Consider the following 12,609-nt stretch of genomic DNA (forward strand, 5'->3'; position numbering starts at 1 on the left):
TTTATTCTCAGTCTGTGTCCCGGGTTTATTCTCAGTCTGTGTCCCGGGTTTATTCTCAGTCTGTGTCCCGGGTTTATTCTCAGTCTGTGTCCCGGGTTTATTCTCAGTCTGTGTCCCGGGTTTATTCTCAGTCTGTTTCCCGGGTTTATTCTCAGTCTGTTTCCCGGGTTTATTCTCAGCCTGTCTCGGGTTTATTCTCAGTCTGTTTCCCGGGTTTATTCTCAGTCTGTCCTGGGTTTATTCTCAGTCTGTGTTCTCTCTTCAGGTTGTGAATCATTCTGACCTTTCACTATTTTTTGTCACTCAGAGATTCTGAGATGTCGGGACTCCGGGATTTGAGCATAGCCGGACTGATCCTGGTGCTGCTGCTGGTCTCAGTGAGATTGAGTCCTGACCCCGGGGAACCAGAGCCTGGCTGTCACCTTTACCGTAAGTAGGGTCAGGGAGAGAGGGAATGGGGAATTCCAAGAGAAGGAGGGAGGGAGACAGAGAGAGAGAAAAAAAATGACAGAGACACAGAGACAGAGACAGAGAGTGAGAGGCTGAGAAAGAAAGAGAGAGAAAGAGAAAGAGAGAAAGAGAGAGAGAGAGAGAGGAGGGAGTGGGATAGAGAGAGAGACAGGGAGAGAAAGAGAGACAGAGGGAGAGAGACAGAGAAAGAAAGACAAAGAGGGAGAGAGAGAAAGAGGGACAGACAGAAAGAGGAAGACAGAGAGAGAAAGAGACAGAGAGAGAAAGAGAAAGACAGAGAGAGTGAGAGAGAGAGAGAAGGGAGTGGGACAGAGAGAGAAAGAGAGAGAGAGAGAGGAGGGAAAGAGAGAGAGAGCCAGAGACAGAGAGAGAGAGACAGGGAGAGAGACAGAGACAGAGAGAGAGGAGGGAGAGAAACACAAACACAATGAGTTGAAGCGGGAGAGACATTTTGAAGGACAAGTACTGAGAGAGGGAGAGGGAAAGAGACAGACATCAAGAGAGACAGAGGGAGCCAGAAGGATACGCACTGAGAGAGCTACAGGGAGAATCAGGGACAGACACAGAGCAACAGACATGATGAAAGTGTGTGAGGGAGAGAAAAACAGACAGGGAGAGACAGGGACAGGGAGAAAACTGGTGTTGACAGGAGAGGCTGAGTCAGGAGCGAAAAGGACAAAGTGACAGGAATAACTGAGGTTTGAAATATCCTCCAGCCTCTGGTGTAAGTTAAGTGAAAGTTTTTCAGCTTTGAGTGAGTGTCTTAACCAACCTTGGGAGAGGCTTCATCCAGGGGGAGGTGACACGTCTACAGATAGGGACAGGCACCCTGCCCTCCCTCCTGGAGGGGGATAGCATTGTTAAAAAGCAGATCCTGGGTGCTGAAGGGATCTGTTATGAGACATTAGCTCCTGGCTGAACTAGCAAACTTGGCTTCAGGTCCATTGAATTCTGTATCTCCAGCAAACAGGTGTAGGTGAGGAAGGAGTTGGGGGGCTGTGGTGGGTGGGTGGGTGTGGGGGGGAAATGGTTGAGAGGGACCCGATTCCCGTGCAAGGTGCTGACAGGGTGAGTGAGCTGCATCTCTGTTGACCGGTCTCCGCCCTGCTCCTTTTCAGCTTTTAACGTGACCATCAAGAGCGACCGGCGGGGTACATGCCGGGGGTCTCAGCTGATCCAGGCCTGTGTGGGTTACTGCGAGTCCAGCGCTTTCCCCTCCAAATACTCGGTGCTGATGGCGAGCGGCTTCAAGCACAACATCACCTCCGTATCGCAGTGCTGCATCATTCGCAAGATGCAGAAGGTAGCCACGGTCAAACCTTATTACATGTCCAAACCATCCTCATCCCGCTGACTCTGTCTGTCTCTTTCTATCTCTCTCTCTCTGTCTCCATTGTTCTATCACTCGCCGCCCTTTCTCTCTCTACCTCCTCGCCTCTCGCTCTCCCCTCTGCTCGAATGACGGCTCTGACAGGGTGGGTTCCTGCTTTGTCTTCCAGGTGAGGGTCAGGCTGTTCTGCGGCGCCAGGAGAGAAGAGATCGAGATCTTCACGGCCAAGTCCTGCTCTTGTGACATGTGCCGACTGTCCCGATACTGAGGAACTCCACGCGACTGCCCCCTCACCCCGGCCACCCAGTAACAAGGGGGTGGTTTCTGACTGTACTGGAGCCCAGGATCCTCAAAGACTTTCATTTCTATAGCACCTTTCACAGCCTTGAGATGTCCCAGGCTACCTTGCAACCAATAAAGTACTTACCGAAGCGTAGTCACTGTTGTAACGTAGGGAACACGGCAGCCAATCTGCGCACAGCAAGATCCCACGAACAACAGTGTGGTAATGACCAGATCGTGTGTTTTTAGTGATGTTGGCTGAGGGATAAATAAATATCGGCCCCAGGGAGAGCTCCCCTCCCCTCCTCCCCTCCCCCCCTCCCCCCCTCCCCTCCTCCCCTCCCCCCCTCCTCCCCTCCCCTCCTCCCCTCCCCTCCCCTCCTCCCCCACTACAGCTCCTCTTCCAACAGTGGCCATGGGGCAAAAGGGGACGTCGGTTTAATGTCTCATCTTGAAAGATGGTCCCTCTGACAGTGCCGCACTCTCTCTGTACTGCACCGGGAGCGTCGGCCTAGATTATGGGCTCAAACCCATGGCCTCAGAGAGTTGGGGGGGGTGGGGGGTGAGGGAGTGATACCGGCTTGAGCTGTGACTGACACCTGATAGTTTAAAAGGCGGAGCCCAGATCTCGGGGTGGAAACGATCTGTCGTCTCATTTGGCAACATTGCATTGAGCTAGGATTGGATAAACCTGGTGCCCCCAGGCTGTAACGTGACTCTGGGACAGATCTCCTCTACTCTATTCCACTGTGACTCAGTTATTTTATACTGCATTTGTCACTGAACACCGTGCGTGACTGTTAACCAACCCTTGTACCATTCACCCTTTATTGAGGCCTGTGATGCTTCTCTCTGTGGGAGGATTGCTGTAGAAAGATCAAATATTTGTGCAAAGTCTATTGTTTCTGGATCAATAAAATTCAATCACAGCAGAAAGCGAGTGTGCCTGGAACCTGTTCAATGTCGCCAATATTGCCGAAAAGAGAGACAAGTTGCTGAAATTTTTCGTCTTGCACTCATCAGGACAAACACAAGAATGCCAAATTTCAAACAAACACAATTTATACTACAGGAGAAAAGTGTGCCGATTGGTTGGCCAGTCAACTCTGATTGGCCGAGGCGTTGCCATGGGGAAAGCAACAGGGAACCATAGGCTCGCCAAAATCGGTGCAAGATTTGAACTTACTCCTTTTGTTTGCAGAGAACGGGTCCCTGTACTTATGTTACTTCTATCAAGTGTTAATAAGCCACTGCATGATTATCTTAAATTGGGGATTGTTAGTGTAGCAATTAGCACACTCAGGATTGTTCAGCAAGTGCTGTCCAATCACAGAATCACATCTAAGAGTAAACACTTTGTTTTGGGTTTTGCAAGTGGTTGTGTACGGCCTGTACTCCGCCTATTAGGAACAACCAAAGGAACATGTTGTTTGACTTGATCAGCCAATCACTGGGACAATAGCCTTGTTGCCACATACCCGTCTTTAGCTCCACATCCCAGCTGCCCGGAGCCGCGTATCCAGCTCCCTTATCGCCTGGGTTGTGGCTTTGCTCAAATTGCACTGCGGAAATCCAGTGGACGCACATAGTTTGCAATATTTCCATTTCAGGTCCTTGAGACCACAGTTCGCAGGGCAATGGGCATAAGACAATCCTATACTGGGGAGACGCCGATGGGTAAAATGATGGATAGCTGTCAATCACACCAGTGAGAGTCGTCTTCAGCTGTTCAAAAGCAAAGGGGGGGGTGGGGGTCTCTGGATTCCAGGGGTCATGGGGGATGCTGGAGGCGGTGGGGGATGGTGGACATGGGGCATTAAATGCAACAAGAACTTGCATTTATTTAGTGACTTTAGCACAGCCTAAAATATCACACGTTGCTCTTTTATACAGGTAGGGTTGGTTACTGGGCCTGATTTAAAATTCTCATATTTAATTTTAAATCCCTCCACGCTCTTGCCCCCTCCCCATCTCTGTAACCTCCTCCAGCCCTACAACCCTCCGAGATCTCTGCACCCCTTGAATTCAGGCCCCTTAGGCGTCCCCCAATTCCCATCGCTTGACCATTGGCGGCCGTGCCTTCAGCTGCCTGGGGGCCAAAGCTCAGGAATTCCCTCCCTAAACCCCCTCGTCTCTCTCTCTCTCTCCCCTCCTTTAACACACGCCTTAAAATCCACCCCTTTGACCAAGTTGTTGGCCACCAGTCATAGTAAATGGTTATTTTTTTAGGTTGGAGGATGGTAGACAGTACTGTACCCAAAGGGTCAGTGCTAGGAGCTCTGCCTTTTTGGTACATGTGTATAAGCACTCGGTTATTGCAATAGAGTGAAAGTTCAACATTTGCCAATGGTAACCAACCTCGAGGTGTATCAAACAGCGAGAACTTCACCAATCGACTGCAAAAGGCGAGCAGAACAGGTAGACAAGTGGCAGATGGAATTCCATACAGGAGTCCGTGAGATGATGCATTTTGGTGGAAGGGATAGGGAGAGGCAATATAGACTTAATTGCACAATTCCTCAGGCAAGGAGACCAAACTGAATACAGTGCTCCAGTATTCGCAAAGGCCTTATATAATATTAGCAAGACAGCTTGGCCCAATCCCTTTGTAATAAAGTCTAACGAGCCATTTACCATCTAATTGCTCTCTGAACCTGCACATTAACTTGCTGTGATTCATACACAAGGACACCCAGGTCCCTCTGAACATCAATATTTCTCGGTTACCATTTCAAAAATATTCTGCTTCCCTGTTTCATACTTTGCCGCATTATATACACCGTATGCCACCTCCTTGCTCACTCACCCGGCCTGTTTGTGGCCTCTTTGCTTCCTCCTCAGTTTTCGTTCCCTGCTAACGTTGCATTGTCGGCAAAAACTTGGGCACATGACGCTCGGTCCCCTCTTCTCAATAGCTGAGGCCTGAGCACTGACCCTTGCGGTGCCCCCAACAGCCCCGACTCAAAAACGAAAGAGTGATTCCTACTCTGTTTTCTGCCCATTAATCAGTCCTCAATCCATGTTCATACCACATCACACCCCCAGCAGTCAGCTCGAATTTTGGTTAACAACCCGTTAAGTGGAACCTTATTGAATGTCTTTTGGAATTGTAAATACACTGTATTCACCGGACCCCCTTTATCCATCCTGCTCGCTAAAACGTCAAAAAAACTCTGATAAATTTGTCAAGTGCGATTTCCCTTCCATAAATCTCGGTTGGCCAATATGGGGGTTATTGAGGATTCCAGCAATTTCCCTGCTATTTATGTTCAGCCGAATTGGGGTATACTTCACTATTCTCTCTTCCTCCCTTCTCGAATGGCAGGATTACATTTGCTGCCTTTCAATCCATGGGGGACTGTGCTAGAATCTGGGGTATTTTACAATCCAAGGAAGCAAAAGCATTGCATCCTTTATCACTGCTGCCGCCTGTTTTTAAATCCTAGGACGCAGGGCCATCAGTCCAGCCGATTTGTTGACCTTTTAAGTTGCAACGAGAGAAAATCTAACCATCGACATTCAATTCCATTACCATTGCTGAATCCCCCACATCAACATCCTGGGGCGGAGGGGGTTACCATTGACCAGAAACTGAGCTGGACCAGCCATATAAATACTGTGGCCACAAGAGCAGGTCAGAGGCTAGGAATCTTCCGATGAGTAACTCACCTCCTGACTCCCCAAAGCCTGTCCACCATCTACAAGGCACAAGTCGGGAGTGTGATGGGATACTCCCCACTTGCCTGGATGAGTGCAGCTCCCACAACACTCAAGAAGCTCGACACCATCCAGGACAAAGCAGCCCCGCTTGATTGGCACCACGTCCACAAACACTCATTCCCTCCACCACCCCCGCACAGTAGCAGCAGTGTGTGTACCATCTACAAGATGCACTGCAGCAACTCACCAAGGCTCCTTAGACAACACCTTCCAAACCCATGATCGCTACCACCTAGAAGGACAAGGGCAGCAGATAGATGGGAACTCCACCGCCTAGAAGTTCCCCTCCAAGTCACTCACCACCCTGACTTGCAAATACATCAGCTGTTCCTTCACTGTCGCTGGGTCAAAATCCTGGAACTCCCTCCCAAACAGCACTGTGGTTGTACCTACACCACAGGGACTGCAGCGGTTCAAGATGGCAGCTCACTACCACTTTCTCAAGGGTGGTTAGGGATGGGTAATAAATGCTGGCCCAGCCAGTGAAGCCCACATCCCTCCAACGAATTTTTAAAAAAAATCTCTAGTACTATTCCTTTACTAAGCTCCTCATTCCCGCTAGACCCTTGGTCCGCCACTGTTGCAAAGTATTTGTTTCATATCTCTGTCATTTCCTTATTCCCCATTATAATTTCCCTTGTCTCTGCCTCTGATGGGTCCACATCTATTTTCACTAATCTCGGCCTTTTTACATCCCTGCAGAATGAATTCTTTAGATTAAAAGATATGGTAGTAGGTAAGCAATGGAAAACATGCAATTTCCTGGTCTACCTCAACCATCTCACCTCTCATACCTATGTGCTTTGCTTTGTTCCGATTTAAGACCCTAGTTTTGGACTTAACTAAATCACTCCTAAACTCAATATAAAATGCTACCATATTATGATCACTCTTTCCTAGAGGCCCGAGTATTGCAAGGTTATTAACTAACTCTTTCTGATTCCGCAACACAACAGCTAAAATGCCTTCTCCTTAGCTGGTTCCTCAATGTCCTAATCTAGAAAACTATTAGGTATATTTTTCACGAAATCGTCCTCCACACTATTACGTTGGCCTCATGACCTGCCTATCTCCGCAATCTCTTCCAGCCCAACGACCCTCTGAGACCTTTTTGCTCCTCTCACTCCTGTGCGTAACCCATTCCCAGCAGTTGCCATGCATTCAGCTGTCATGGTTCTAAGTTCTGGAATTCCTCCATTAGATGCAGAGTTGATCAACGATTTCAAAGAAAGGAAACTGAATGTGCAGCCAAGGGAAATAAACTTGCAGGGATACGGGGATAGAGCTGGAGAGGGGGGGTGCGGGAAGAGTGGAATAGGACTGACTGGATTGGTGTAGAGAGCCGGCATGGACTCGATGGGCCTCCTTCTGTGCCGGAATGATGCTGTGATCTCCCCGTCTCACTTCAAGACATTGCTCAAAATCTACTTCTTTTCATCCTTTGCTCTGATTTAAGACTCTAGTTTTGGACTTAACTAAATCACTCCCGAACTCAATATAAAATGCTACCATATTATGATCACTCTTTCCTAGAGTCCCGTGTATTGCAAGGTGTCACATTTTGACTGGTAACTTTGCTGTGAAGTGACTTGGGGATGTTTTACTGCTGTTGAAATAGATTCTCCTACATCATGAACTTAAAGCAGAGAAGTCTCCAGGCAAGTCAAAAAGACAGGAGAGGAGGGGGAGATAAGGGGAGCAGGCAGCTTCCACAAGTGATTCCCCTAATGCTAATACACGCAGGGAGTAAAATGGATGATAAATTAAATCACGTTGAACTCAACATCAGTCAGCACCGAGCACACTAAGAGCTGCTCTCTGAACAGATGAGATTTAGTTTATGTTTGTTTTTAGGGTATGCTTGACAAGATTTACATCAAAAACCAAATATAGAAATTAAATCAGGACATGCAGACCAACAGAAAGATCAATTCCTGATCTGTTCTTCAGGTAAAGCAATTCCCAGTTGAGTTCGTTGACGGATGGAGTCCTTGCTGTGGTTAAAATACCCGAGATGAATACTTTCGTCGGTGATGTGCCCCATTGGGAGTTGGTGCTTAAGACTCAGACAGAGATTCAGTCGTTATCTCTAACTTGCCGTGATCTCTACCCCTTATACCAGAGATGTGAACCTATTATCCAGTACGGAGGGAGTGTTGCACTGTCGGAGGGTCAGTACTGAGGGAGTGCTGCACTGTCAGAGGGTCAGTACTGAAGGAGTGCTGCGCTGTCAGAGGGTCAGTACGGAGGGAGTGCTGCACTGTCGGAGGGTCAGTACTGAGGGTGTGCTGCGCTGTCAGAGGGTCAGTACTGAGGGAGTGCTGCACTGTCAGAGGGTCAGTACGGAGGGAGTGCTGCACTGTCAGAGGGTCAGTACGGAGGGAGTGCTGCACTGTCAGAGGGTCAGTACGGAGGGAGTGCTGCACTGTCAGAGGGTCAGTACGGAGGGAGTGCTGCACTGTCAGAGGGTGAGTACGGAGGGAGTGCTGCACTGTCAGAGGGTGAGTACGGAGGGAGTGCTGCACTGTCAGAGGGTGAGTACGGAGGGAGTGCTGCACTGTCAGAGGGTCAGTACGGAGGGAGTGCTGCACTGTCAGAGGGTCAGCACGAATGGAGTGCTGCACTGTCAGAGGGTCAGCACGGAGGGAGTGCTGCACTGTCAGAGGGTCAGTACTGAGGGAGTGCTGCACTGTCAGAGGGTCAGTACTGAGGGAGTGCTGCACTGTCGGAGGGTCAGTACTGAGGGAGTGCTGCACTGTCGGAGGGCCAGTACTGAGGGAGCCCTGCACAGTGGGAGGGTCAGTACTGAGGGAGTGCTGCACTGTCGGAGGGTCGGTACTGAGGGAGTGCTGCACTGTCGGAGGGCCAGTACTGAGGGAGCCCTGCACTGTCGGAGGGTCAGTACTGAGGGAGTGCCGCACTGTCGGAGGGTCAGTATTGAGGGAGTGCTGCACTGTCAGAGGGTCAGTACTGAGGGAGTGCTGCACTGTCAGAGGGTCAGTACTGAGGAAGCGCTGCACTGGTGGAGGGTCAGTACTGAGGGAGTGCTGCACTGTCGGAGGGTCAGTACTGAGGGAGTGCTGCACTGTCGGAGGGTCAGTACTGAGGGAGTGCTGCACTGTCGGAGGGTCAGTACTGAGGGAGTGCAGCACTGTCGGAGGGTCAGTACTGAGGGAGCGCTGCACTGTCGGAGGGTCAGTACTGAGGGAGTGCTGCACTGTCGGAGGGTCAGTACTGAGGGAGCGCCGCACTGTCAGAGAGTCAGTACTGAGGGAGTGCTGCACTGTCGGAGGGTCAGTACTGAGGGAGCGCCGCACTGTCAGAGAGTCAGTACTGAGGGAGTGCTGCACTGTCGGAGGGTCAGTACTGAGGGAGTGCTGCACTGTCGGAGGGTCAGTACTGAGGGAGTGCTGCACTGTCAGGAGAGTTGTAGTGAGGGAGTGCTGCACTGTCAGGAGAGTTGTAGTGAGGGAGTGCTGCCCTGGAGGGGCAGGCAGAGGGAGTGTTGCACCGTCAGAGGTGCTGCATTTTGGAGGAAACGTTAAATCAAACCTGCACCTGCCTGTCAGGTGGATGTTAAAGATCCCACGGCTGCTATTGGAAGAAGAGCAGGGTGGAGAGAGGTGTGGGGGGGGGAGAGTTCTCCCAGGTGTCCTGGGGCCAATATCTATCCCCGAACCGACATCGCTGAAGACAGATCCACTGATCAGTTACATTATGACTGTTTGTGGGATCTTGCCATGCAGTGACCGGCTGCTGTGTTTGCTGATTGCGTAGGCTGCGTTAGTACGATTGAGGTGTGCACGGAAGGAGAGAGAGAGAGAGACAGACAGGGGGAGGTTTGTCATTTTGTATTTTTATTGCACTCAGGAGGAGTGAGACAAATAGAACAGAGTGAGTTCAGCACAGCTCTTGCCCTGCGTTCCTCGCTACAAGTGGGCAGGTCCCGACAATGCGAGAGCCGGGACACAGCAGCTCATCAGTAGTGTATTGTGACTCTTAAGTTAACCTACTTAGACATAGCTACACAACGCACTGGTTGACCAGGAATAAGGGGACTGCAGCTGAGGGGGCGGGGGAGTTGGGGAGGGTCTATAATTTACTGGTTTCTCTCCTCCACCCATAAGTATAGAGATAAGGTTAACAGTCATTAGTGTCCTGGGGGGGTGTCACAAGTGGGAGGGTGGGTGGAGGGGTAGGGGGCGGGGGTGAGAGGTTGTCTGTCATCCAAGTGGGGTTAGCTGGTCCATCAGCACGCGTGCCCACTCAGGGAGTCGGTGGGTCACCAGCCACCGGGGGTGCCTCACGTCCTCCCGAACTGCCCCTCATTGTCTTCCCCCTTCCCCCGCACCCCCTCTCTCTCTCTCTCCCCCCTTCCACGCCCGAGCCTCAGTCACATGGTGTGGGGACTGGAAAGGTACGTACAGGCCGCTCTGGGAGGGGAGGGCTGGGTGACGGAGGCAGGAGACCAGCGGGGGGATAGGTTAGCGTGTCTCTCCCATCGTCGATATCTCCGGGGTGGGGAAGGGGGGGTCTTGCTTTTGGATTTAGCCCGAGCCCCCACTCGCTGGCGTGGGGGGCGACGCTGTGGCGATGCTGCGACTCGGGGTGATTGAGCGGTTAGGTTTCTGGAGTTTCACCCAGCCCGTGACCCACACGGCAAACTCCACCTTAACAGCAGACACGGAAAGTTCAGATTTCAGCACAAGGGACAGCTCCATCTCTCCCCCCAACCACACAGCCACCCCCTCCCCCTGCCCTTCGACCCCCCCACCCCACACCACCTCCCAAACCACAAACCCCACCCCCCGCCCACCTCCTAATCCCTGGAGCATCCACTGGACACTGACCAATGGCTCTGCAGGTCATGGCCTCCGACCCACTGGGCTGGAGGGAACCTCATGGTGCTGTGCCCCTTGACCCCTGCTGGGCAAGGTCAGGGGGTCACGCGCGCAGGCGAGCAGTCCGCCATGCCGTGCCCCCTTCCCCATGCTCAAACCAACCCCCCCACCCCACCCACCCTCTCCCGCCACCTCAAATCCAGACAGGGGCCCTTGGGGAAAGAGGAGGTCAGGGACCGAGGGAGGAGGAGGTGTGACCTCGGACGCTCAGCCCTCACCGAATCCCGTCGGGGCTTCTCGAGACTGGAACTGCCCCTTCGGGGGGGGTCACAGGGAGAGAGAGAGAGAGAGACAGAAGCGGAGTTACCGACCTCGCCAGCCCGTTAATTAGACGATGCTCAATCTTCTGGAATGTGGCAGGAAGCGAGTGAGGAGGGGGCTGCAACACGGACCCGTCTTAGTCCGGGATCTGAGTGAAATCATCGCTGGAAGAGTTGAGGGAGGAGGGGACGTCCGGACACAGGGCTCCCAGATCGAGATCCTCACCAGGAAGCTCCAGTGTTTGGGTGGGGGGTGGTCACACACGGTCTGCATTTGCCCCTTGCTTGCCCCGGTGGGGGGTGGGGGGGAGATTGTGGTTCGGGAATTCTGTCTGCCCCTCGTCCTCGCCCTCGCCCTCCCCTCCAGACCCAGGTAAACTCCAACGCTGAGAGGAACCTGAAGCTCGGGCCGCTTCCCCCTAAGTAGGGGTGGGAGGGGGGTGGGGGAGGGAGAGACCCCCTTCCCGTTCTGTACGTGCGAGGTGTCCACAACGGCACAGATACAAGAGTGCGCGCAAACGAGCGAGCGCCCATGGGAGAGCAAGGAGACTCGGACTACGCTAACCGGGGGGGGTGGGGGGGGGTCACACAACCCACAACTTTGCTCGACCCCAACAAGCACCGTTCTATCAATGGGGGGGGAGGCGGGGTGGGGAGGTCAGGGGGCTGGGCGGAGGAGGGGAAGCTGAAGGTCGAGGCACAGGTTAACATTCTGCAAAGAACATTGAACTAGATAAATGTTTCAAATTACTGTTTTTCTTTTTTAAAGGAAGTTTTAAAATACATTTTTCTTTCCTCCCCGGCAACTTTGCTTACATCCCCTCGGGGTGGGGGGTGGAGGGAGGGGTGGGGGGAGAAGAGTGTCATCTAGACATCTAAAGAAGATTGTACAGACAGACGGCAGCAAAGTCTGTCATTCATCAGCCGCTGTCATGAGACAGCTCGATTTTCACTGCCATCCATGAGGAGTGTGAGGTGGGTGGGTGGGTGGGTATTTTTTTTGCCGGGAGGGGTGCTGGGGTTGGGGAGGTGGGGGGTTGGGGGGGGGTGTGGGGGGGCAGGGGGCTATGCCGATGATCTCTATTTGGCACTTGGCAGCTAGTCAGGGCAGCTGAGATTCTGACCGTTGGATAAATCATCCAGGTCTTCCAAACTCTTCATCTTCCTCAGCTGAAGATCGTCTAATTTTCTCCACAGCTCCTCACGTTCCCGCTCCTTCTTGATCTCCCTGCGCAGGGAGAGAGAGAAACAGCCAAAGGTTAGTCTCCCAGAAGCTTGCCACCACCGTCCAGAGCAACGTGGGTGAGTCGTCAAGAGGTGACAGGGCCTGTCTTACAAGACGTTCCCGCTAATTTAGCCGTCATGGCCGGCCGACGACCTCTGACCCCTTCCCGCCCTGCCCAGGGACTGGCCACCAACCCCGCACGTGCCCCACCCACTAGCAGAGCAGCTCCTACCGCTGTCTGTCCACTTTGTAGGAGGCCGTCAGCTCATCGAAGAGTGTGCTATTCATCTCCATGAAGGTCTTCAACACGTTGTAGATCAGGGAGACAATTGTCCTGCAGAGAGAGAGACAGAGAGAGAGAGAGAGAGAGAGAGTGGGAGCACAGTCAGGACTCCAGTTCTCTAATGTACCCTGCAAAAT

General features: G+C 52.2%; 2 protein-coding genes across 2 annotated transcripts in view; one reads left to right on the plus strand and one right to left on the minus strand.

The window, feature by feature from the left end:
- Window positions 1-308: 308 nt before the first annotated feature.
- gpha2 (glycoprotein hormone subunit alpha 2) lies at window positions 309-2,388 on the plus strand. Its single transcript, XM_078532805.1, has 3 exons — window positions 309-429; window positions 1,590-1,774; window positions 1,971-2,388. The coding sequence occupies exons 1-3, from the start codon at window positions 318-320 to the stop codon at window positions 2,067-2,069; spliced, it is 396 nt and encodes a 131-aa protein (XP_078388931.1). The 5' UTR covers window positions 309-317; the 3' UTR covers window positions 2,070-2,388.
- A 9,009-nt stretch (window positions 2,389-11,397) lies between these two features.
- ppp2r5b (protein phosphatase 2, regulatory subunit B', beta) overlaps window positions 11,398-12,609 on the minus strand; it is an 85,722-nt gene continuing 84,510 nt past the window's right edge. The window contains exons 9-10 of the mRNA XM_078532695.1: window positions 12,422-12,523; window positions 11,398-12,192 (exon numbers count right to left, since the gene is read on the minus strand). Of these exons, the coding sequence (XP_078388821.1) occupies window positions 12,063-12,192; window positions 12,422-12,523 (232 nt within the window). The 3' untranslated portion in view covers window positions 11,398-12,062. The remainder of the gene's footprint in view (window positions 12,193-12,421; window positions 12,524-12,609) is intronic.

Source organism: Cetorhinus maximus, chromosome 31, assembly GCF_964194155.1.
Source record: "Cetorhinus maximus chromosome 31, sCetMax3.hap1.1, whole genome shotgun sequence".
NCBI lineage: Eukaryota > Metazoa > Chordata > Chondrichthyes > Lamniformes > Cetorhinidae > Cetorhinus > Cetorhinus maximus.

What these genes read in the sequence shown, in the direction of transcription:
- gpha2 (XM_078532805.1), top strand. Translation starts at nt 318, where the DNA reads ATGTCGGGACTCCGGGATTTGAGCATAGCCGGACTGATCCTGGTGCTG. An exon ending in GCCTGGCTGTCACCTTTACC is followed by an intron (nt 430 to 1,589) that starts GTAAGTAGGGTC and finishes GCTCCTTTTCAG; the next exon opens with CTTTTAACGTGACCATCAAG. An exon ending in TCATTCGCAAGATGCAGAAG is followed by an intron (nt 1,775 to 1,970) that starts GTAGCCACGGTC and finishes TTTGTCTTCCAG; the next exon opens with GTGAGGGTCAGGCTGTTCTG.